The 23,582-nt window shown below is 41.1% G+C and overlaps 1 protein-coding gene and 2 pseudogenes across 4 annotated transcripts in view; 2 read left to right on the top strand and 1 right to left on the bottom strand.

Annotated features, from left to right (window-relative positions):
* Positions 1-11,585: 11,585 nt before the first annotated feature.
* AK4 (adenylate kinase 4) overlaps positions 11,586-23,582 on the bottom strand; it is a 77,709-nt gene continuing 65,712 nt past the window's right edge. For all 4 annotated transcript variants that reach the window (XM_067726442.1, XM_067726440.1, XM_067726441.1 and 1 more), the window contains 2 exons: positions 20,224-20,342; positions 11,586-17,381 (listed from right to left, as the gene is read on the bottom strand). In XM_067726442.1, coding sequence (XP_067582543.1) covers positions 17,267-17,381; positions 20,224-20,342 — 234 coding nt within the window. In that variant the 3' untranslated portion in view covers positions 11,586-17,266. The remainder of the gene's footprint in view (positions 17,382-20,223; positions 20,343-23,582) is intronic.
* On the top strand, positions 18,438-18,938 carry LOC137210641 (nuclear nucleic acid-binding protein C1D pseudogene; annotated as a pseudogene).
* Positions 21,113-22,016, top strand: LOC137218826 (ZW10 interactor pseudogene; annotated as a pseudogene).

Below are 23,582 nucleotides of genomic sequence, written 5' to 3'. Positions count from 1 at the left end.
TGCTGTAACTCTCCAATTCAAACACCTTGGCTCTTTTGTGCTCGTTGAGAGAAGGATGAGAAAAAACAAGTATGAGGGCTCTGAGGGTCTTCCCCTGGCTCTGGTTTTCCAAAGTTTGAAACCCCGGGAATGAGGATGAATCTTAGTTTATACACATGATAAGTAAGAAAAGTAGAGGATTTGAGGACAGAGGGATGGCCCACTCATCTTCTCCTCACCCTTGGATATTTCCCTGGGAGGAGGGGAGCAGGGAGTCTGAAAGAAAGAGGTGAAGGTATAGATTTTGGAGTGTCCTGGAATGAGGGGCTTGGCAGCCTGTCTCTGAGGCAGCATCCTGAGACGTTGACCGTAGACAGTCTCTCAGACATTCCAGTGCTGTGGTAGGGAAAAGGAGCAGCAAAACGAGTCCTGGGCCTGAAGAATGATTTCTGTGCCCATGGGCAAGATGGAGAAGCAGCAGGAAGAACATCTTGAGCTGACAGGATGGAAACACCTATGTGACTGATGACCAAGAATCACGAAGTTGGATATCTTGGCAGATGCCTGTGTTGACAGAGGACCTCGAGTATCAGAGGGACCAGTTGCTATCCCATCCCCAGTTCCTTGGAACTCAGATGCAACCCTGGAGAAAAGGAATGAGAAACTTCAAATGCATTGAGAGTATATCTACAAGGTTGATGTGGTGAGGATTAGAAACAGAAATTAGACCAAATTATAAGAGAAAATTATAAAAATTTTTTAAAGTTCTATTTCGGAATCCCCTGGTGATCCAGTGGTTAGGACTTGGCGCTTTCACTGCCAAGGGCTCGGGTTCAATCCCTGGTTGGGGAACTAAGATAACACAAGCCATGAGGTGCGGGCAAAAAAAAAAAACAGTTCTATGTCTTGTACACCTGAGTTATGGACTTACTATCCATCACACACACACACACACACAATTTTTTACATAAATGGAATCATAAACTACATATTGTTTATATTTTTCATTAAGAATATATCTGACAATTTTTCCAGTACACAGTGTTCCACATAAAGATAGAGTATGATTTATGTATTACTTAACCATATCCTTAGTGTAAGATATTTAGGTTGTTTCTAGTTTTTGCTGTTTCACCCAAGACTTCAATGTACATTCTTATGTATATAACTTTGTGCACATATGTATTTCTGTAGGAAGAATTCCTTAAAATAAATAGTATATAGAATCAAAGGACATGTGAATTTTTTTTTTTTTTTTTGTGGTACGCGGGCCTCTCACTGTTGTGGCCTCTCCCGTTGCGGAGCACAGGCTCCAGATGTGCAGGCTCAGCGGCCATGGCTCATGGGCCCAGCCGCTCCACGGCATGTGGGATCTTCCCGGACTGGGGCACGAACCCGTGTCCCCCACATCAGCAGGCGGACTCTCAACCACTGCGCCACCAGGGAAGCCCTGGACATGTGAATTTTTAATATTGATATATACTAGCATCTTGCCCTCCAAAGTCACTCTATCAACTTGTATATCCTGTGACAGTATATGTTTCCCTTTACATTATAACCTCACAATCCTGAATATCATCAGTATTTTTAATTCTTGAGAGTTTAATAGTTAAAAATGTTTTTCATCGTTCACTTCAGGGTAAGTGTAAAATATGAAATTTTCTTCCTCTTTCCAGCTTTGGCCAACTGGCATATCCCACCTTAGGAACTGAGGAAGTACAAACTTCTAACAAAAGAACACTGGTTAGCCAAACCAGATTTCGAGTAGAATCTTATGTTAATATATTGCAATGTAATCCTGATTAAAAATCTCATTTTTCTCAGATGCAACACTTAATGAATTTAATAACAGAACTCACTTATAGTTGTCCATAAGTTAAATGCAGATATGCAATAATAGAGAATATATCTTCTTTTCAAGAATTCATGGAGAGTCACAAAACTTCATAAAAGAATATTCAAAAGTTCCATAAAGTAGAAATCATACCAAAAAATTTTTGACCACAATGCAATACTGCTAGAAATTAATATCAAAATTAAAAATCAAAAGCCCTTCCACATAGAAATTTAAAAGAAAAACTATTAAATAGCCTTTGTGTGAAGAGAATAAACAAAGTAAATACTATAATGAAAACACTGCATCTCAGAATTTGTGAGATATTGCTATGACAATAATCAGAGGAAAATTCACAGTCTTAAACATGTATAAAAATAATAGAATGAATATAAATGAATTAAATTCTCAACTTAAACAGCTAGGAAAAACAACAACAACAACAAACTGAACCAAGAAAGCACAAGGAAGGAGATAATAAAGACAAAAACATAAATCGATGGAATATGACATAGATACATAATTAAAACTTCTTAGGAAAGAATCAATGAAAGGAACATAGCTAACTTTTGAAATGGAGGAAAGTTAAGAAGTCTTATTTATGGAGAAACATGAGTCTAAGGCTAGAAACAAGATAAGGTTGCCATTGTCTCCACTACGACTTAACACTGTATTGGAAATATCAGCCAATGCAGTCAGTCAAGAGAAAACAATTGGAACTAAAAAGTGGAAAATAAGTAAAACTATTTCTATGTACAGATATTCTACATGAAAGACCCAACAGAATCAATACTATAACAAAGAAATAATAAAGGAATTCCTTAAGATAGCAGAAAATAAAGCTAACATACAAAAATCAACAGCCAACTGCTAGTGGTCTTCAAGAAAATAAGGAGCTAGAACCAGATGTAAATCAACTAGGCCTCTAGGCACACTATTGAACTGGACTAGCAATTTTTTTAGAAGAAAAACTTCCTAATTTCTGAAGAACAAAATGAGTTGATTTGGGCTTCCCTGGTGGCACAGTGGTTGAGAGTCCACCTGCCGATGCAGGGGGGACGGGTTCCTGCCCCGGTCCGGGAAGATCCCACATGCCGCGGAGCGGCTGGGCCCGTGAGCCATGGCCGCTGAGCCTGCGCGTCCGGAGCCTGTGCTCCGCAACGGGAGAGGCCATAGCAGTGAGAGACCCGCGTACTGCAAAAAAAATAATAAAATAATTAAAAAAAAAAAAAAAAAGAAACAAGAACAACTTAAAGGATCCTACTTGCCAAATTTGGGATGATTTGAGCGTGAGAAAGAATAATTATTAGAGCTAAAAAAAGCATTTAGCAAGATGTCAGGACAAAATATCAATATACAAAAATCAATTGTATAGCTATACTAGCAAAAAACAATCTGAAAATGAAATTAAGAAAACAATTCCAATGTTACAATAACATTAAGAGAATAAAATACTTAGCAATAATTTTTTTAAAAAATAGCAAAAGACTTGTACACCAAAAGCTACAAAATATCAGTGAAAGAAATTGGAGAAGAATTAAATAAATAGAAATGCATCACATGGTCATGGATTGGAAGACTTAATATTGTTAAAATGGCCACACTCCCCCAATGGATCTACAGATTAAACACAATCTCTAGCAAAATCCCAGATGTCATTTTTTGCAGAAATTGAAAAGCTGATCCTAAAATTCAAATGGAAATTCAAGGGACCCAGAAAAGCCAAAACATTCCTGAAAGAGAAGATCAAAGTTGGAGACTCATCAACTATACTCCAATAAAAATTAAAGAAACAAAATAAAAAAGTTTAGAGACTCACATTTTCTATTTCAAACTGTACTGCAAATCTACAGTAATCAAGACTGTGTTGAACCGGTTTGCAAGGCAGAAATAGAGACACAGATATAGAGAACAAATGTATGGACACCAAGGGGGGAAAGCAGTGGGGGAGTGGGGGGGATGAATTGGGAGATTGGGATTGACATGTATAACTAATATGTATAAAATCAATAACTAATAAGAGCCCACTGTGTAAAAAAATAAATAAAAATTTCTATGACCTGGGAGGAATGGTTCTCAAAACAGAATTTAATTTTAGGTATAGAAAAAAAAAAAGACTGTGTAGTGGGCTTCCCTGGTGGTGCAGTGGTTAAGAATCCGCCTGCCAATGCAGGGGACATGGGTTCAAGCCCTGGTCTGGGAAGATCCCACATGTCGTGGAGCAACTAAGCCCATGTGCCACAACTACTGAGTCTGTGCTCCAGAGCACGCAAGGTACAACTACTGAGCGCTCACGCCACAACCACTACACACCTACAGCCCATGCTCTGCAACAAGAGAAGCCATTGCAAATGAGAAGCCTGTGCACCACAACAAAGAGTAGCCCCTGCTCACTGCAACTAGAGAAAGCCCATGCGTGGCAACGAAGACCCAACACAGCCAAAAATAAATAAAATAAATAAATTTTTTAAAAATTAAAAAAAAAGACTGTGTAGTACTGGCATAAGGATAGACATATAGATCAATAGGAGAGAATTGAGTCCAGAAATAAAACCATATATCTATAGTCAGTTGATTTTCAACAAAGGTACGAAGACAACTCAACGAAGAAAGAATAGTCATTCCAACAAATGTTGCTGGACAATTGCATATCCACATGCAGAGGAATTGGAGCCCCTACCTTATGCCATATACAAAAATTAACTCATAATATTTAGATCAAAGACCTAAATGTAAGAATTATAAAATTCTTAGAAGAAAACATAGGATGAATCTTTTTGAACTGTGGATTAGGTAATGGTTTCTTAGATATGACACCAAAACACAAACAACAAAAGAAAAATTAGGTAAATTGCACTTCATCAAAATTAAAAACTGTTGTGCTTCAAAAGACACTATCAAAAAAGTGAAAAAAACAACCCATACAATGGGAGAAAATATTACAAATCTTAAAACTGATTACAGTCTAGTATGCAGTATATAAAGAACTCTTACAACTCAACAATAAGAAGACAAATAACCCAGTTTTTAAATGGGCAAATTATTTAAATAGACATTTCTTCAAAGAAGACGTACAAATGGCCAATAATGACATATGGAAAGATGCTTGACATCATTAGGGAAATTAAATCAAAATCACAATAAGATCACATCCACAAGAATAGCTATAATTAAAAAAACACAATAACAAGTGTTGGCAAGAGTGTGAAGAAATTGGAACCCACTGGAACTCATTGCTGGTGAGAATGTAAAATGGTAACAGCCACTTTGGAAAACAGTTTGGCCATTCCTTAAAAAGTTAAACATAGGGTTACCATATGACCCAGGAACTTAATTCTTTGTTTTTATTGGAGTGTAGTTGCTTTACAATATTGTGTTAGTTTATACTGTACAGCAAAGTGAATCAGCTATACGTATACATATATGCCCTATTTTTTGGATTTCCTTCTCATTTAGGTCACCACAGAGCACCAAGTAGAGTTCCCTGTGCTATACTGTAGGTTCTCATTAGTTATCTATTTTATACATGTATCAATAATGCATATATGTCAATCCCAATCTCCCAATTCATCCCACTGCCCCCTTTCTCCCTTGGTATCCATACATTTGTCCCAGGAACTTAAGTTTTAAGTATATAATCAAGGGAATTAAAAATGTATGTCCAGGGCTTCCCTGGTGGCGCAGTGGTTGAGAGTCCGCCTGCCGATGCAGGGAACATGGGTTCGTGCCCCGGTCCGGGAAGATCCCACATGCCGTGGAGTGGCTGGGCCCGTGAGCCATGGCCGCTGAGCCTGCACGTCCGGAGCCTGTGCTCCACAAAGGGAGAGGCCACAACAGTGAGAGGTCCGCATACCGCAAAAAAAAAAATTAAAAAAAAGTATGTCCACACAAAAACTTGTACACTAATGTTCATAGCAGCATTATTCATGAGAGCCAAAAAGTGGAAACAACCCAAGTGATGACTGGATGAACAAAATGTGGTATATCCCATATAATAGAATATTATTCATCCATGAAAAGGAATGAAGTACTGATCAATGCTACAACATGGATGAACCTTAAAAACATGATGCTAAGTGAAAAAGCCAAGCAAAAAAGGCCACATATATTGTTCCATTTATATGGAATTTCCAGAACAGGCAAATCCATAGACAGAAAGTAGATTAGTAGTTACCAGGGGCTGGGGAGAGGGAGGAATTAAGAAATCAGTAAATACTCAAAATAGTCAATACATTTTTAAAGTTAAAATTTTTTTGCCACTTAGTAATTAAAATTTTTCCCATCTGTAGGAAAGTTAAAAGAATACTACCCCTGGTGCCCTACACCCAGAGTCATCAACTATAAACTTTCTTTTTTTTTTTTTTTTTTTTTTTTGCCACATCTCCTTGATAACTGAAGGTCAGCTGGGCTAGATATGAAATCCTTGGTTCACACTTTCTTTCCTTGAAAATATTGTGCCATTGTTGTTTGGTTTGTACATTGAATCACTTCGTCTTTTTGCCTGAAGGTTTAGAGGAGTTTTCCTGGACATACAAGAATATGTCTTAGGGAGATCAGCTCGGTGCTTTGTGACCGCCTGGAGGGGTGGGATAGGGAGGGTGGGAGGGAGGGAGACGCAAGAGGGAAGAGATATGGGAACATATGTATATGTATAACTGATTCACTTTGTTATAAAGCAGAAACTAACACACCATTGTAAAGCAATTATACTCTAATAAAGATGTTAAAAAATATATATGTCTTAAAGTTGACTATTCTGAGTCAATTTTCAAAGTTCCATGGTGTAACTTTCAATATACAGTGTCCTTTTCAATATATAGATTAAGGATTTATTTATTTATTTATTGGTAAGTTTTTATTGAATTATAGCTTTAAACATTGGCCTTATTATTTGTTTTTCTTTACAGAATCAGTTATAGGTGTATGAGGTCTTCTTTGTCTATCTTCTATAGCCATTATTTTCTTTGAGCTTTTCACTTTTTCTTATTTTGTTTCAACCTCATGGAAATTTTCATTTCACTTTTCCATATCTCCTCTGTATACTTTGTTGAATCTATTCCCTCTTGTACATCTTGTAATTTAGTCCTTATTTTGGAGATCATTGTCATTTCAATCACTTTCTTTTCTGCATTCAGTCAATTCTTATTCCACACCTCTTTTTGTGCCCACTTCTCTTTTGCATTTGTGAATTACTGATTTGTGATGTTTTTTCATAACTTTTTTTTTTCATAACTTTTATGCCTTGTCTAACAATATATGATTCATGTTGGAGTGTTGTACTACAGTCTTCTGGTTGAATGTTGGGTCTCGGGTGTTTTCATCAGCTGAAGTTTTTTTTTTTTTTTTTTTTTGGCGCTACGCGGGCCTCTCACTGTTGTGGCCTCTCCCATTGCGGAGCGCAGGCTCCGGATGCGCAGGCTCAGCGGCCACGGCTCAGGGGCCCAGCCCCTCCGCGGCATGTGGGATCTTCCCGGACCGGGGCACGAACCCGTGTACCCTGCATCGGCAGGTGGACTCTCAACCACTGCGCCACCAGGGAAGCCCAGATGAAGGTTTTTGAGTCTCTATTCCCTTTTGAAAGTGACTTTGTGTGGATGTTGGCTGCTTTCACCTGTTCATTTTCAAGACTTTTGGATTTTTCTGGATGGACCAGATGTTTCTACGGATAGGGTTGAAGGATTTGAGTGACTTACTAGTTTCTTAGTTCAAGAGTCCCCTCTTCAGTTGGTATAGTGAAATACAATTTCTTTAATGAAGAGGCTCTGTGGGATAAGGGAGGATGATTAGGGAGAGTTTAGAAAAACTTAATTTCCACCAACTTCTTTATTCTTCCCTCTTTGTCACTAACTCTCCAAGAGATATCTCCTCCTTCCAAGCTCCTTGTTCTCTCCCAGAAGCTACACCTCTTCATACATGTTTAGAAACATTTAGCCCCATGTACCTTCAAGCCCCTTCCTTCCCCCATTAGTGAGGTCTCTAATCCAGCATGGCTGTTCTCAGTATTTTTCCACTTAGTGTGGGACTCTCTGGGATGCCACTGCACTCTCCTTTTTCCAAATAATCCCTGCCTCACTCTCCATTTCCACATGGGCTCCATGCTACTAATTACAGATATTTATTTCTCCACTCAAATGCAATGAGAGTTCGCAGTCTTCTGTTTCCTGGTTATGTGGTAGATTTAATTGTGTTATGCGGTGAGTTAATTGTGATTTTGTTTGCTTTCCTTGATCTCTATAGTTTGGGGAAGACATGTAGAAACAGTAAGATTGAGGCATGTCATCTTCAAAGAGCCCTCACCATCTAACCTCTATTGATAAATACCAACATTTATAAATTTTTAGGTAAGGTTTTCATATGAACACTAAATAATTGGGCTGTTTTATTGGCTTCATATGGGGGAAACAGCAGTTTTTTTTTTTTTTTATATACAGATAAAATATGGAAGATGGTTCAGTCAGGTCTTTAAGCAATGTTAGCCTGTACCCGCTTCTCCCTGACCCTGCTGGGCTGATAGAAGGCTTCCATACTGTGCTGAGTGCATATGATCAATGTGCCCAGGGTACATTTTGGAGGTCAACATGTCCAGAGTAGTCTGAGATGGTCAGTGCACCCAGGGTGGTTGATGGAATATAACATAGTGGATCTAGAGTGGTCAGTGTATTTGGGCCATTACTGTGAAGAGAGTGGCTGATCTGTCTTGACTAATCTGGATATAGCCCATTCCTTTTTGTATCCCTGATTCCTCCTCAGCAGGGAATCATTTTCTCAGGGTGCATGGACTTAGAATGGGGGGTGCAAGATGGCAACGCCTGATGGGATGTGAGACCTAATCTCTCCATGGGAGGTCTTCTTGCCTTGTTAAAGGGACTGGCGCTAGGATCCTGACTAGGAGAAAAGCTGGTCACAGGAGAAACTCAACGCTGCTCAGGCCCTAGTCACCTCCAAGTGGCAAGGCTCTCCACCCTGACTCCTGCAAGTCCTGCCCAAGGCCAAAGATGCCTTGACTGCAGGCCCTTTAATTGTGGTCCTTCTGGGTCTTTGGGTAGTAAGGGTCAGAATGAGGAAGAACAGCTGAATAATCATAAGGGAGCACTGGAGGTGAAGTCTTCATTCTACTACTTACTGAGTAGGTGGTCTTGAGCAAATTATTTAATTTCTCTAAGCCTGAGGTTCATCATCTATAACTGGTATACAATGCTTGGCCCATTGCCTGTCACCGCAGAGTAAACCTTCAGTAAACTGTAAATGTTATCTTCTGTAACATAGGCATATATGTACACACATATACATATATAATTTTATTTACACACACATATATAAAATGCATATACAACATAACTAGTTTAGGAAGGTTCCCTCAAGTATGGGTATGGTTTTCATTTAATTATTGGTTGCTTACATATTCAGTGGCTGAAACGGGGAAAATATATGGGGAAAATATGGGGAAAATCATACCCAGCTGAACTCTGGGAGAAAAAACTCAAGTGATTTATTTAAGCAGGTGGTGTTCTCTGATAAAGCAAAATTCTATATAACTATGCATTTCTTTTGGTCATCAAAATTAGAAAATCGTCCCCTTCATAGTGCCTTACCCTTACATATCCAACCCCCTCACTTCATAGATATCTAGACTAAGACCCTCATTCCTACCTCCTGAGTGCCTCTGATCCAGCAGTCCCACACCAGCTTAAAATGATATGCTGTTTGGCCCGTGCAATGCTTTCTAACGTTTAAATTGCCAACATTTAAAAATAAGATTTCAAGGGAATATATGGCTGATTCATTTTGCTGTGCAGTAGGAGCTAACACGACATTGTAAGGCAACTCTACTCCAATAAAAATTAATTTAAAAAAAAGGTTTCACACAGTGGCTCCCCTTTCAGCAAAAGCAGTGTCCCCCACACCACCTCCCCTCACTCTCGTTTCACTCATTTTTGTTCCCGACTTCTCCCTTGGAGGCATTTAACTCTCCTCTGGAGGCATTCGTTATAATCCAACCATTCCTTTTTGGTGAACCCTACATCTTAGTTCAGACCTGTAGTATAATTACAATTTTATCATGCAAATCGGATAAGTCACTTCCCAGCAGAGTCTGTACTGTCTATTGCAAATTTTAAGACCAGGTCAATACAACTTGATCTTACCTTCATCTCCTTGCCTCCACCTGGCTTACATGCTTATACTTCGATACACATCCCATCCCCTTGGCCTGCGTTCCCTCTTTCCTGCATCACTCAGCTCAAATATTAACTCTCCCTTGGTCTCTACTTAGCCAGCCAAGAGTCACTCCACCTGTATTCTGTCAAGCGTAACCCAGTGATTAACTCCAACAGTTACGTGTAGTTATTGAATCGTGTCCATCCCCTCCAGGAGACTGTAAGGAAGTCAAGGACAAAAACTGGGTCTTATTCATCTTTGCAGCCCCACAGCCTAATAGTGTTGATAAGAGAAAGTTATAACTGGATGACATATTCATCTTGGACACATTTCTATCAGTCAGCTTGGGATGAATTATGCTATGGTACCAAGCTCCACCCAAATCTTAGTGGCTTATAAAAATAAAGGTTTTTCATGCACACTACTCGTCCATCATGGATTGGCTGCATCCCTGCTCCAAGTCTCTACCTCAGGATTCAGGTAAAAGAAAAGCCCCATGAGGCTGCCAGTCTCGTTACAGAGATGGGTGCCCATGCTCTGGCTCCTAAGGCTTCTGCCCAGAAGCGGCACCTTCATTTCTGTTCACAGCCCAGTGGCTAAAGCACATCACATACCCAAGCATGAAGCCAATGGGGCAGAGATGTAAAATCCTCCTGAAAGGTGAATGGTTTGAACTTTAAAACGATATCCCACATTGCCATCATGTCCAGTTCACCTTTCAGGGCCATGGAAGCCTGGAGAACGCACTCCCCAGGCTCCTGTGTTAGCTGGCTTCTGACCGGCTGCAGCTAACGGAAGGCCCCTTTAGGAGACAGGAGAAGATGAGGTTGGGAGAAGCCAGGGCGTTTTCCCCTCTCCCTGCCACCGGGAGCTTCTCCTGCAGAGGCTGTATTTCCTCCATGCCTTGAGCTCCCACCAGACAGGCCTGGGGGTTCTGCTTCTGCTGAGTAAGCCGGGACTCTAGGACCTTAGAGTCACGTATTCCACGTATTCTGATCCAGTCTCCTAATCTGTAGGATGTGATCTGTGTAGGATGTGATGATGGGATCTGCTCACATCATCCAGCTGTTTTAAGAATAAACTAAAGAAGGTCCATGGGGCTTCCCCGGTGGTGCAGTGGTTGAGAGTCCGCCTGCCGATGCAGGGGACATGGGTTCATGCCCCGGTCCGGGAAGATCCCACATGCCACGCAGCGGCTGGGCCCGTGAGCCATGGCCGCTAAGCCTGCGCGTCCAGAGCCTGTTCTCCACAATGGGAGAGGCCACAACAGTGAGAGGCCCGTGTACCGCAAAAAAAAAAAAAAAAGAAGGTCCATGAAAATATGTTAATAAAGTGCTGGAAAATAAGGAGCTTGAGGGTAAACAAAGTAAGGCAACATGATGAACAGACAAGAATATGAGACTGGGGGTCATAACTCTTGGTTTCAGGGTCTCACTCTGCCACCAACTGTCACCTTATCCAGCGAACACCATGTTCCTTGTTTTCCCCATCTACAAATTGTAGAAAACACTGTTGACGAGGGGGTGGCTGCACAGTGGCATAAATGAGAATCTCTGTGAAGATGTGTATTTTCCCAAGTGTAAAAAGCTACAGAAATGTTAAAGGAACTCACTAGTTATAAGCGGAAAAAAAAAAAACCTTTATTTCTATCAAATTAAAAAGTATGAATCAATCTTCAAGCAAGATAAAATCAATAACACAATTAACAGTTAAGAGAGCATGTACAGATTAGACTACAGGTTTAGAATCTTTGAATTAAGCACATACACCGAAATCAAGAGGGCCGACGACTTTCACACTGAGGAAAAGCACTGACTCATCGTAAACACGTGACTTCTGGGAAAATGGAGCTGACATCTCACAGGACAGTAAACCAGAGACGAGTTGTCATTAGGTTAGAGAACTGATTTAAGCTCGAGAGGGATCATAGTGAAATGTCTCTGTAACTCAACAATTTCCCGAGATCTATGCATCTCAAAAACAAGAACATATAAAAATCAGTAGTATAAATTCTCATAAAACTAGAAAAGCCCTCTAAGCCCTGACACCCTGTAGCTTACATAAAGACTGAGTTTTTGTTTTTCTTCCCTTTATTCTTCTCTAAATTAAACACAAAACATTGTTTTTATTTAACACATTTCTGACTTTATATCCAAAGCTTTAAATGAAGAAGAGAAAGGTTTTATGAAACGAAGTTAGACACACATCAACCCCAGGGAGAATCTTTAAGGTGCGCTGCTCTTTGACATGTGTTTAAACAGGAAATCTTTTATTTCAAGAATTAACACTGTGCTTTCTGGAATAGCCTAATTATCACCAAAGAAGGAATGAATATTCTCTCTCTCTCTCTCTCTCTCTCTCACACACACACACACACACACACACACACACACACACACCAATTTAGGGAATTCCCTGAAGCATACAGATAATGGCATTTATTTTGGCAAGAACTGTGCAATTTGTTAAAAGATAAGGTACGGCGTTTCTCAACACTTGCAATTATGTCTCAACAGATGCAGGAAGCAGATTTTTCCTCATAGTTGAAGTACAGCTTCATGGTTCCCCGACACCTGGGTCTTGCACACTTTTCATCTGGAAACCAGACTGGGTCAGTTATTTATGGAAAGGGACGATAACTTATGACCAGACCACATTCCCTTATTAAAAGAAGTCTCTGCTACTGGGTTCTTCTTTTGAAACACCAAATAGACAAGGAGTACTGAGAATGGAGGAGAATAGAGAGAAAGCAATTCATACTACGAATACACCTCTGTCTTATTTACCAGAATTGCCTTTCTGGTAAAACTACTGCAGTGAGAAAAGGTAGCGTCTATTAAATGAAAAGAAATGAAATTCATCAGGTAGATACGAATGCCTCCCGAGATCCTGTGACCCAGCAGAGTACAGATGAGACACATGCCCTCTGTACATACAGTGTGCAACTACCACCAGGACCCACCCAGTGCCCATTTCCTGTCTCAGCACCAGAGCCAAAAGCAAGGATTCCAGGTGGGAGCAAATATATTGTTTTACCTATTCATGAGAACAGGGAGCTCAAACTACAGAAACGTACAAAAAAGGCCTTTTTGAGTTTCCTGATTAATCCCTATAGGTAAAGGAAAAGGTTAAGTAGACAGGATTATTTCAGTTTTTAAATCCAAGGAGGCAAGATCACTGAGATAATACTATCTATTACGTAGGGTCATTGTGGAGGATTTAATTACACGATGGATGCAGTACACTTAGCACCGAGGACCAATAAACAGTAACTACCAAGAATATGCTGATACCTTCATATATTTGGAAATCTGCTGACTTTATGATTTGGGCAAAGACACTCCCCACCCCCAGCAGATGGTAAGACCTCTTTAAACAAAGAGCCAAAGTCAGATATTGAACTCAGGTCCCAGTGAACTAAATTTTACAAAAGCCCTATTTATGGGTTTATATAGGCATCTTTCTATCTAAATTTATCCTGTCAACAACCTAGTAATGGCAGAAAAGGCCACAGCATCACCTCTCTCCCAAGAATCCTCTGTCACCGATGCCTATGCTTACCTTTTTCCCTTCCCTACCGAAGAGAGGGGCACAGCCTGGGTGAAGCTGGGCTGCTGGAGGATGCCAGAAGTGACCCTGTGGGAGGAAGGGGAGACAGGAAGCCAATAGCCCATTTCTGCCAGAACTGTGCATGACAAGCACTGCCACCACATCAGAGGGCGGACAAAGGTGTGGATGTGGCATTCAGGATCATGTTCATGTGTAATGTCATACAGGGAAGATAGTATGAAAGTCAAGGATGACCCTATATTAGGGGCTCAGTCACCATCTGTTCATCTGCTAGCCCTTTAGGGAAGATCAGTTACTATCAGGGCCTTGTCTCGGGGTGGGAGTGAGGGAGGGATTTGTTCTGATGTCAGGGAAGCAAAGGGAGCAGTGTCTGTGAATTCGCAGGAGTCCAGGCCTGTGTGTGAGCACCACGGCTGGGGTGGCTCAGGCATAAAGGTCCCTTCAGGGGCACAATGCCATGGACACTGAAAGGGTAGGTGAAGACCTTGAGCTTGCCTCTGCCACAGATTAGCCTGGACCCAGGTCTACTTTGACAGCCTTTCACTTTATTTACAAATGAGTAGTTATGGAGGATCAAGGGCTCAGACTCTCCTCTAGCAGCTTCCTTTGCTTAAGCAAAAGTCAAAAAACAAACAACAAAAAAAGGGAACAGTCCCATACAGAGCTGAATGTCACCATAGTGAACTCTGCTATTTTTGACATGAGGCCACCTGGAAATATAAGCAAAACCAAGCAGCTCAGTGCCCTGCCTTGCTTGGGACAGGACGCAGGTAGTTAACATCCAGGAGCAGAGTCAGGAAAACCTGGCTTTGAGTCCTGACTACACTGTGCGCAGGCAGCAGGAGCCAGGGCAAGATGCTTTACTTTTCTGACCCTCGCCTTCTTTGTTTATAAACATGGAATCGTGCCTATCTCAAAGGATGCTGGAAAGAGTAAATGAGATGTTTGTAAAGGTCCTAAAACTGTACATAGCACTCAGTAGGCCTTCGATAAATGGTACCTATTATATGCTTGCTTTAGTGTTAGAGTGTATTAAACACGGCAATATTTTCAAGTTCCAAGTAAGCGGGAAGCCGGTCAGGATAGTGGAAAGCAAACTGAACGCAGAGCTGGCTAGAGTCACAAAAGGTGGGGCCACGTAGGAATCTTAGAAACCAGCCAAACTACTCTTTTTGCCTAACTGTAATGGAACCTCATGTGTGGCAGTAGAAGGAAAACTAAAGAACGATATCCCTTTAATTTGACCTTTGTCAAAATATTTTCAAGAAAATTTTATTTTTTTTACAAAATCACTGAAGGAAAAACTAGACTTTGTTGAAGAAAACCAGAAACAGATTTTTTAGGCCACTGAACATGAAACAAGTATCATCTTTCAAAGCCCACAGAAACAGTGTTTGGCTTTTATTGGCCTCACCTAGCAAAGGTGATTGCCCTCAACTGCAGGGCAACCTCAGAAACAGCACAGCGTTGAGACACACTGAGTGGTTCTGACACTGGCACTAAGCATCTATTTTGCTGGAAGGGAGAAGGGAGGGAAGGATGGAGGAGCAGAGTATATGGAATCAGGGGTCACCTAGGCCGTTTCCCATGCCTCTTTGAAAAACTCCAAAGCCAGTGGTTACACTGGAACATCTGCTAAACATTGAAAGAAGTGAAGAAAGAGGTCTGAAGATTTTTCTGCTTCCAAAAAAGCACACACTTTCCTCTTCTGAATGATCCATATAATATCCTTAACTTTCTACTCTTCCCACTTTGTGGAAATTGTCTCTATGGCAGAAGCAATTTTCCTCATAGCAGACTTGTTTTTCTTTGCCCGATTCCCCAGGAAACCTGAGCTGTATCTGCATGTCTGATTTTCACCCTGTCCCTATCAACTGGCATTCAAACACAAGTCTTCTAAAAAGTCACTGTCATGCACTGATGTTTCAAATACCTGAACTGGGCATTTTAAATGCATAAACCTAAAAAGTAAATAATCTTCTTTCACTTTGATTCAGAGGATAAGGAGGAAACTGGTCTGTGTTTCCACTAAGGTAGCCAAAGAACATTCACATGAAGGGACAAAGGGAGAGAGACTGGCAAGAGTGGGGGGCAGTATTTGTAAGGAAGATGTACGGCTACCATACAGAATCCACTGGTCAGTGAATTGACTGTGGATTCACTGCGGCATCTTCGGAAGATAAATAATGTGTTTCAACACCACCTATGCTGAAATAGGCTTCTTTTGTTTTCTCACCAGTATGAAGAGTTAGACAAAAGTCACTCCCAGGAATAGTAAAGGACCCTCCCTGGGGACAGTCACGATGCATGAAGAGGAATATCTATTTTTAAGGCAACAGGAATAAATTTCATTGTCCTTCCCAGAGGAGAGCAAGAATTATAAAAGATGGCCACCAAGTCTGGAAACCAGGCAAATCCTTAAATAAATGGTTTACTGATACTACATTTCAGTGAATGACAAAATGGTATGATCTATATCTCTAGACTTAATGGCCACCCTATAGAAAGCATCTTTGGAATAGAATAAAAAATTACGATTTTTGTCAAATCCCATAATCGTAAACCTGTCATCATCAGTCTAGGCATGGCTAGTGCAACGTTTTCCTCAACGCCACAGGCTCCATTCCCTTCACCAACTATTTATAATATGCTTGGGTCACTCACAGGAGAAAAACACTGTCAGCATCAATATTTAGCAGCATTTTCAAAATACATTTTTTTTGTCTTGACTAAAAAGCTAAACTATTCATTTAGTCCAGTAATTCCATATGGTCTTATTTACTTCCATACATAAGATATGATATGATCTTTTAACATTTATGGAGGTGAATATTTGCCAGTTTTTCAGGGTTCCCTAAAGACTCTGAGGGTTTTATTTTGCCACAATAAAAGAAAGGAGCAGTGTCAACCCATGAGAGTCAGACCAGCAGTTTAAATAGACCCTCCACATAGCTCAGTTCCTAGTGCATAAAGAGATTCAACACAGTCCCCTAGCTCTCAGCTCTTAGAAAGGAATTTGAGAGGGATAAAAGCAGTAACAATCTGTATTACTTAATAGTCTAGGAAGGGAGAAAACAGATGTCTAATAAAAGTAGTAAAAGCCAAATCCTTTCATTCCAGGATGACTGGAAAGGAGAGATTCTATGGAGTATGGATGCAGAGAGAAGGTGTCATTCCTAAGAGAAAAAATGAATTGTGGAGACTGACTCAAGGCCAGAGAAGCAACCACTGAGAGCTTAGCTTCAATCCCACTGTCACCAGGAGGACACATACCAGAGAACCTGGGACAAAGGCAGCTACAGCCCTTGGCATTCTCAGGCCTCCTGGTGCTATGGTTCAACAGCCTTTGGGGGCTGGGGAGAACCAGGGACCACCACCATCACGTGTGAAAAGGCCGCTATGGCAACAACATGGCTGTCGAAAATCAGCTAGAGCTTGGGTTATACACCACTGGAAATCCAGCCTGTACTTGCTTGCTTTCTTGTGAAGGACTTGAGACATGTGCAGGGACATCTTAAACATGTGCAGGTAGCCCCTCTTTTAGAAAGGCAGAGAAGAGCCTCTTCATTAACTCTTTCTATTCATTAGTTTTCATAGCAGTTCACCATTTAAACTAGAAAAGATGCTGCAAGCTATCTCAGCCAGCTGCTAATTGGGACATGGCACCAACACTACACATACAATTGAATGGATGACCATATCTTCCTGGTTCTTCCACTGGAGGGCTCAGTAGGCTTCTTTGGACTGAATAGGTGCGATCTTGTTCGAGAAAAGTGTGTAAACATAGGGCCAGATTTTGTTAGTCTCCGTTCCAGAAAATTGGTGGAGTACTCCTCGGCTCCTGAAAAACAAAGTCCAACATACAAAGCATTTTAGGTTTCCTTCTGACATGATATTAGAGCAGAAGATCCTGGGCATAATGTAAGCACAATCTCATTGTCTATATCACACATCACTGAGCGCCAAAACAGCCCCTACAAATGTATCAACACCCCTAGTAATTCTGGCAAGCTGACCATCGTGCCACCTTTTCTTCTCCCCTTTAAAAACATATTAAAGGGGGGCTTCCCTGGTGGCGCAGTGGTTGAGAGTCTGCCTGCTGATGCAGGGGACACGGGTTCGTGCCCCGGTCCGGGAAGATCCCACATGCTGCGGAGTGGCTGGGCCCGTGAGCCATGGCCGCTGAGCCTGTGCGTCCGGAGCCTGTGCTCTGCAACGGGAGAGGCCACAACAGTGAGAGGCCCGTGTACCGCAAAAAAAAAAAAAAAAAAACAAACCATATTAAAGGGGACTTCCCTGGTGGTCCAGTGGTTAAGACTTCGCCTTCCAATGCAGGGGGGTGCAGGTTTGATCCCTGGTCGGGGAGCTAAGATCCCACATGCTTCGGGGCACAAAAACCAAAACGTAAAACAGAAGCAATATTGTAACAAAGTCAATAAAGACTTTAAAAATGGTCCACATCAAAAAACAAAAAAAACCTTAAAAAAATAAATAAAAACATATCCAAGAATAACATTATAGGGACAACCCCAAATCTGCCTCAATATATCCATTAAAAAGCAAATCACTGACAATCCTTGCTACTCTAAAACCTTTATTACTTACAACAATAGATCATGAAATACAAGAGGTGTCCTAATAATATGATCAGCAACGTCATATCTACAGGGTTGCTAACTTATTCGGGGGGTGCAAGGTCAGAAACTGATTATAGCAGAGGCTGTACACTGCTGTCCCGAATGCAGTCCACTTATAGGGTTTGTTTGGCTTCCATGCGGTTAAAATTTTTTTAACTTGTTGCCAATATAAAAACTGGGGAGAGACGGTGCACCACTGATGTCACCGCCGCTGACTGCTTTCAGGTAGGCAGGAGTGGAAGGCCCGCGAGTTGGTCATAATGGCAGGCGAAGAAATTAATGAAGACTATCCTGTAGAAAGTCATGGTATTTATCAACGTTTGAGAATTCCACTGGTGCTGTGGATGAGACGCTGAAGACCGTGACGTCTGTGTCTAGAAATGAGTTGCGTTGTTGCAGAAGTTGGACCCATTTGAACGAGCGAAAAGTGGATTTAGTTTCTACTTACACATTACATTCAGTATTTTGGGTTTATTTGGCAACTCAGGGAATCAATCCTAAGGAACATCCAGTAAAGCAAGAATTAGAAAGAATCGGAGTATACATGAACAGAGTCAAGGACATACAGATGAGAAAGACGCTGGCAAGCTGGATGCGGGGTGGCTTCAAGATTTGTAAAAAATGCGCTCTGGGAACCAAAACCTAAAAAATGCATCAAAGTTGCCAATAAAGGAAAAAGTAAAAATTAACCTTTTGGTTTTGATGTACACATGTTCATAAAGTACGTAATTTTTATTGTTTTCCACAAAATAGATGATGATTATGTGGCAATTTAGGGTTTAAATGTATTCCTTATTGAATTCATATATAAAATTTGCATTTTAAATCTGTAATGCTAAATACTTTTTTACCCCGAAAGATTAAGTTATCTTTAGAGATTTTCCTATAGAACACTATGAGGTTTTTAACGTTGTGGTATATTTTATATTTATAGTTTACCATCTCTTGACAAGACTCATTTCTTTATACAGGTCAATCTTTCAAGTGCCTTTTTATAAGCAACTATGAAATTTAAGTTAAATGTTCTCTGTAAATATTTGTTTCTGATGCATAATGATTTTATGAAGTATGCTGAAGTTATAAATATGTCCGTTTTCACTATATAAAATTAAGAAAGCATGAAATGAGTTAAATGTCCTTTTTCTCTGTGTAGTTATTTCATTATGCTTTCATGGTTTTGGGAATCACTGCTTTTTGTGATATTTGAAGTATGAAATTAGGACTTTAAAGTTAGTCTTTAATTCTTGGCACTTTGCCAGTACGCCCCATTTAAAGTAAAATATATTCGCATTTATTTTAGATGGGAAATGAGGTTGTATAATGATGGCTGAATTTTGCATAATGGCTATACCCTATCAATAAAGCTGTAAATGTTGTGTAAAAAAATAAAAAAATAAAATAAAATAATAAAAATTGGGATTTTCTTCCACAGAGAGAGCCTGATTTCTGCTCTTCTTGAAAAACAGGGATCACTGGTCACACTGAGCCTGAGTGTCCCTGGGGTGATAACTGGCTGGAGAAACAGAGGAAGCTGTCCAGTTCAACTGTCACTCAACAGCCCAGCTTGACAAGGCCCCCACCAGGTTTGACACTCATTTCCAGTAAGTGCCTGGCCTCTGGGGCCATGTGAATTTGCAGTCTGTAGTTTTAGCTCTTCTTTGTTTAAACACCCTCCAGACATGTGGGGGCCCAAAGTCTCTTCTAATCTTCTATCCAAGTCAGATATTTACATATGGGAGTATCAAAATGTAAGTCATTATTTCAGTCCCTTAAGAGAAAACTGAAAAGTCTAGATGCAGTTTTACAGTCAAGCACACAGAGATGATCAGGTTTTGGTCCTTATAAGAGTCTCAGCATAAAAGTACTAGGCATTCTCTCCCACGTACAATGCCAGCATTTCATCTGCCTTTCATCTGACAGGTACTGGGCCTTTTGGGTTTATCAAGCTTAAAGAAATACTACCCCACTGCAGCCCAATGTCCTTCCCATGAAGAGCCACACCTTGCTGGCTGGCCACCTGCCATGGAAACACTGAAGCACACTCACTTGTATAATTCAATGACTGGTTTTGCCACATCCTTGTACTGTCTTAGTCTGGCAGCAACTGCTTCAGGTTTGTCATCCTCCTGCTGTACCAATGGCTCACCAGTGATGTCATCGATCCCCTACAAATACCAGAGAAACCAGTTAGTATGGCCAACGGTTGGGCTATTCCACAGGTGAAATAAAACTTTCCTGGGCAAAACCATATATTCACCTTTGATTCCTACCCCGTGATGATTTAGGCCTGGGGTACAATAGTAATGGTGAAGGTAGTTGAAAAAGAAATAGCGTTCATAACAATATGTTAAGCTGTTTTCGTAAGAGCTGACGTTAAATCTTTATTAACTTCTCAGGTCTTTCCAAACATGTTCCAGTGGTTCTGATAAATGAGACCTTCAACTCACAGTTCCAAATTCCATGCTGTCTCCCCCAACACCAAACAGCCATTAGACAATGCCACTCTAGCCCTCTAAATATTCCTAAAACTAGCTGCCTTTCCAAAGCTTGAGTTCATAATACGGAAAATAAATATCTCAAAGAACCAAACAGTTTACTTAGGGAAAACACTTCATTGAGGAGGAGGTATTTCAGTCCTGTCTCTGCTAGCTTTCAAATTCTGTCACGTAGCTCTTCTGAGATTAAACTTGCTCAGGTTATTTTACTAAATTAAATAATGGCATCTGAAGGGAGAATAGGCATGAGTCATTATACCCATGAAAATCAGGAACAAACATTCTGAGAACTGAAAAACTGCAATTTGAGAAAATTTGATTTTCAATATATTTTAACTTCAGGAGTCATACCACCTACTTACAAATAGCAAAATGGACACATGAGAATTGCCTACCAGGGGAGAGAGTAACAAGAAATAAATCTGTCAAAAGGTAGGCTAGAGCTGAAGCGTGGCTTGGGGAAAGATGGAGGCGGCAGAGACTAAGGCGGAGGCTGCTGCCCGAGAGGCCCTGGCCAAGGTGGCAGACATCCTGGAGCCTATAGGTCTTCAGGAGGAGGCAGAACTGCCCGTGCAGATCCTGGGTGAGTTTGTGATGGACTCCCGGAAGAAAGACAAGCTCCTCTGCAGCCAGCTTCAAGTAGCAGACTTCCCGTAGACTTTCTCGGTTCAGGAAGGCACTGCCCAGGACCTGAACCCCTTGGCTTCTGAAGACACGAGCCGGCAGAAGGCAACTGAAGTCAAAGAGCAATGGAAAGAGCTGAAGGCCACCTACCAAGAGCACGTGGAGGCCATCACAAGTTCCCTGACCCAGGCACTGCCCAAGGTGGAGGAGGCCCAAAGGAAGCAGGCCAAGCTCCGGGAGGCCCTTGAACAACTCCAGGCCAAGAAGCAAATGGCCATGGAAAAACTCAGAAGAGTCCAGAAGCAGTGGCAGCTACAACAGGAGAAGCGTCTGCAGCATCTGGCAGTGGTGTCTTCAGAGGTGAGGGAGCGTCAGACAGGAACTCAGCAGGAGCTTGAACAGCTATATCAGGAACTTGGAACCCTGAAGCAGCAGGCAGGGCAGGAGCAGTACAAGCTGCAGAGGCACCAGACCTTCCTCCACCTGCTACACACCCTTCAGGGTAAGCTGCTATTCCATGAGGCTGAGGCAGAGATGCCACAAGAGTTGGATCTTCCTACGGATAAGCCCCAGCAGCTGACCCAGCCCCAGGAGCAGAACATTCGGGACACCATGGGGAGAGATGAATGCGTGTCCTCCAAGGCCAACAACCCACAGCCTGCTGGAGAGACAGCCTTACCATGGCTTCCTGGGAGACAGCAACATGGGGAAGGATCCTAGAGCAGGAGAAAAACTAAAACTGGGATTTCATGTGCCTGAAGGAGTCATTTATTTTAATCATGAAGACACCTGGAAACTACAGGAAACTCATCTCCTTTTGTTGTAATACTGATTGCTATCAACAGTAGTCTATTTTTCACCTGAGTATCCTGTTTATTTGTAAAGGAGCTAAATGACAGCCTGGTTCATTGTTAAATTTTGTATTAGGAGCAGAGTTTTCACTTAGGACTGTCTTAGAATTCAAAAGATACTTGCTTCCTGGATGTTTGTCTTAGTTTGACAATATTAAAGTTTTGTGATGAACAGTAAAAAAAAAGGTAGGCTAAAGCAGAATCGAAAGGCTCAGGCAACTCAACGGGATAGTCTGAAACCGGCTGTAAGTTTGAATTGCACTAAAATTTTATTATAGCTCAGGGCCTTAGGTACCTAACTTACACTTAGGATTTACTGGTGAGCCACAATTATCACATGGGTATTCCAGGGCTGTTTCCCTAACAAAACATGAGACATGGGCATGGGAGAAAGCTGTACGTCACCTATAGTTCCCTCTCTTTTATTTTACTTACTGCTGCAAAGTTCAGAAGCCATTTCTAGGGCTTCAGAGTATCAGGAGATAACAACAACTGCTTCCAGAAAGAGCAGAATAGGACATCAGCATCTCTCCTGGGGCAGCTTGGCCACAACAGCTGGTTGACTTAGGCCAGAGCAGCACTTTTACTGCTATCTTTGGAAATAGCACTGTAATTGCAGGTGTTCTCTTAGGGATACCCAGTCTTTGGAAAGCAACTCAGTGTTCAAGCTTCTCAAATTTTGGGAGAGTCTGCATCAGCAGGTCTAGGCAGAGCCAAAATATGAAGCTTTTGTGTTAGACTCCAATGCATGTTCAGAACCCTATTTTCCTCCCTATACATTTTTTTCCCCATACTAGCTTTTGGGGATGGAATGGAGGAAGGGTTCTAATAAAGGACTTCCAGAACTACTTACATTTTAAAAAGAAAACTTGAAAAGGAGACCAGTGCTTAGCCCAAATGAAAAAGACTCATCAGGACTTAATGAAGACTTACAGAGCTAGGAAGGCATACTTAACCCCTTGAAGTAGTTTTCTATAGTTATTACTGACTCTATCTATATTCAAGTCTAGCCTATTCCATAAACATGAACCCAATAAGACACAATAGCCACCCCTTCCACATTTGGATAAGAACAAGTAATAGTATCTACCACCAAATAACTGAAGAATTATCAGATTGAACTAATTCATGTCTTTAACAGAAAGAACAGTTACTCTTTAAATGAATTTGTCAAAAGTTTCTTTAAACATATACCTTTACATGTATTTAATCTTATGCAGATGCATAGATGTTATATTTTGAACTTCTTCTTAAGGGCAATCTTTCATGCCTTTAGTCTTGCCTAGTCCCTCCTCCGCACTCCCACCACTCACATGACCCCACTCACTCTAACCCTGTTCCTTATTCTGTCCCAGCCTCAACTATTGGCCAGCCTAGGATAGTTCCTTTATATCTTTATCACTACTCCTATGAAGCTAGAGAGCGCTTACAGACA

This window comes from Pseudorca crassidens, chromosome 2 (assembly GCF_039906515.1).
Source record: "Pseudorca crassidens isolate mPseCra1 chromosome 2, mPseCra1.hap1, whole genome shotgun sequence".
Taxonomy (NCBI): domain Eukaryota; kingdom Metazoa; phylum Chordata; class Mammalia; order Artiodactyla; family Delphinidae; genus Pseudorca; species Pseudorca crassidens.
The sequence above is the reverse complement of the archived record's forward strand: the minus strand, read 5'-3'. Positions and strand labels throughout refer to the sequence as shown.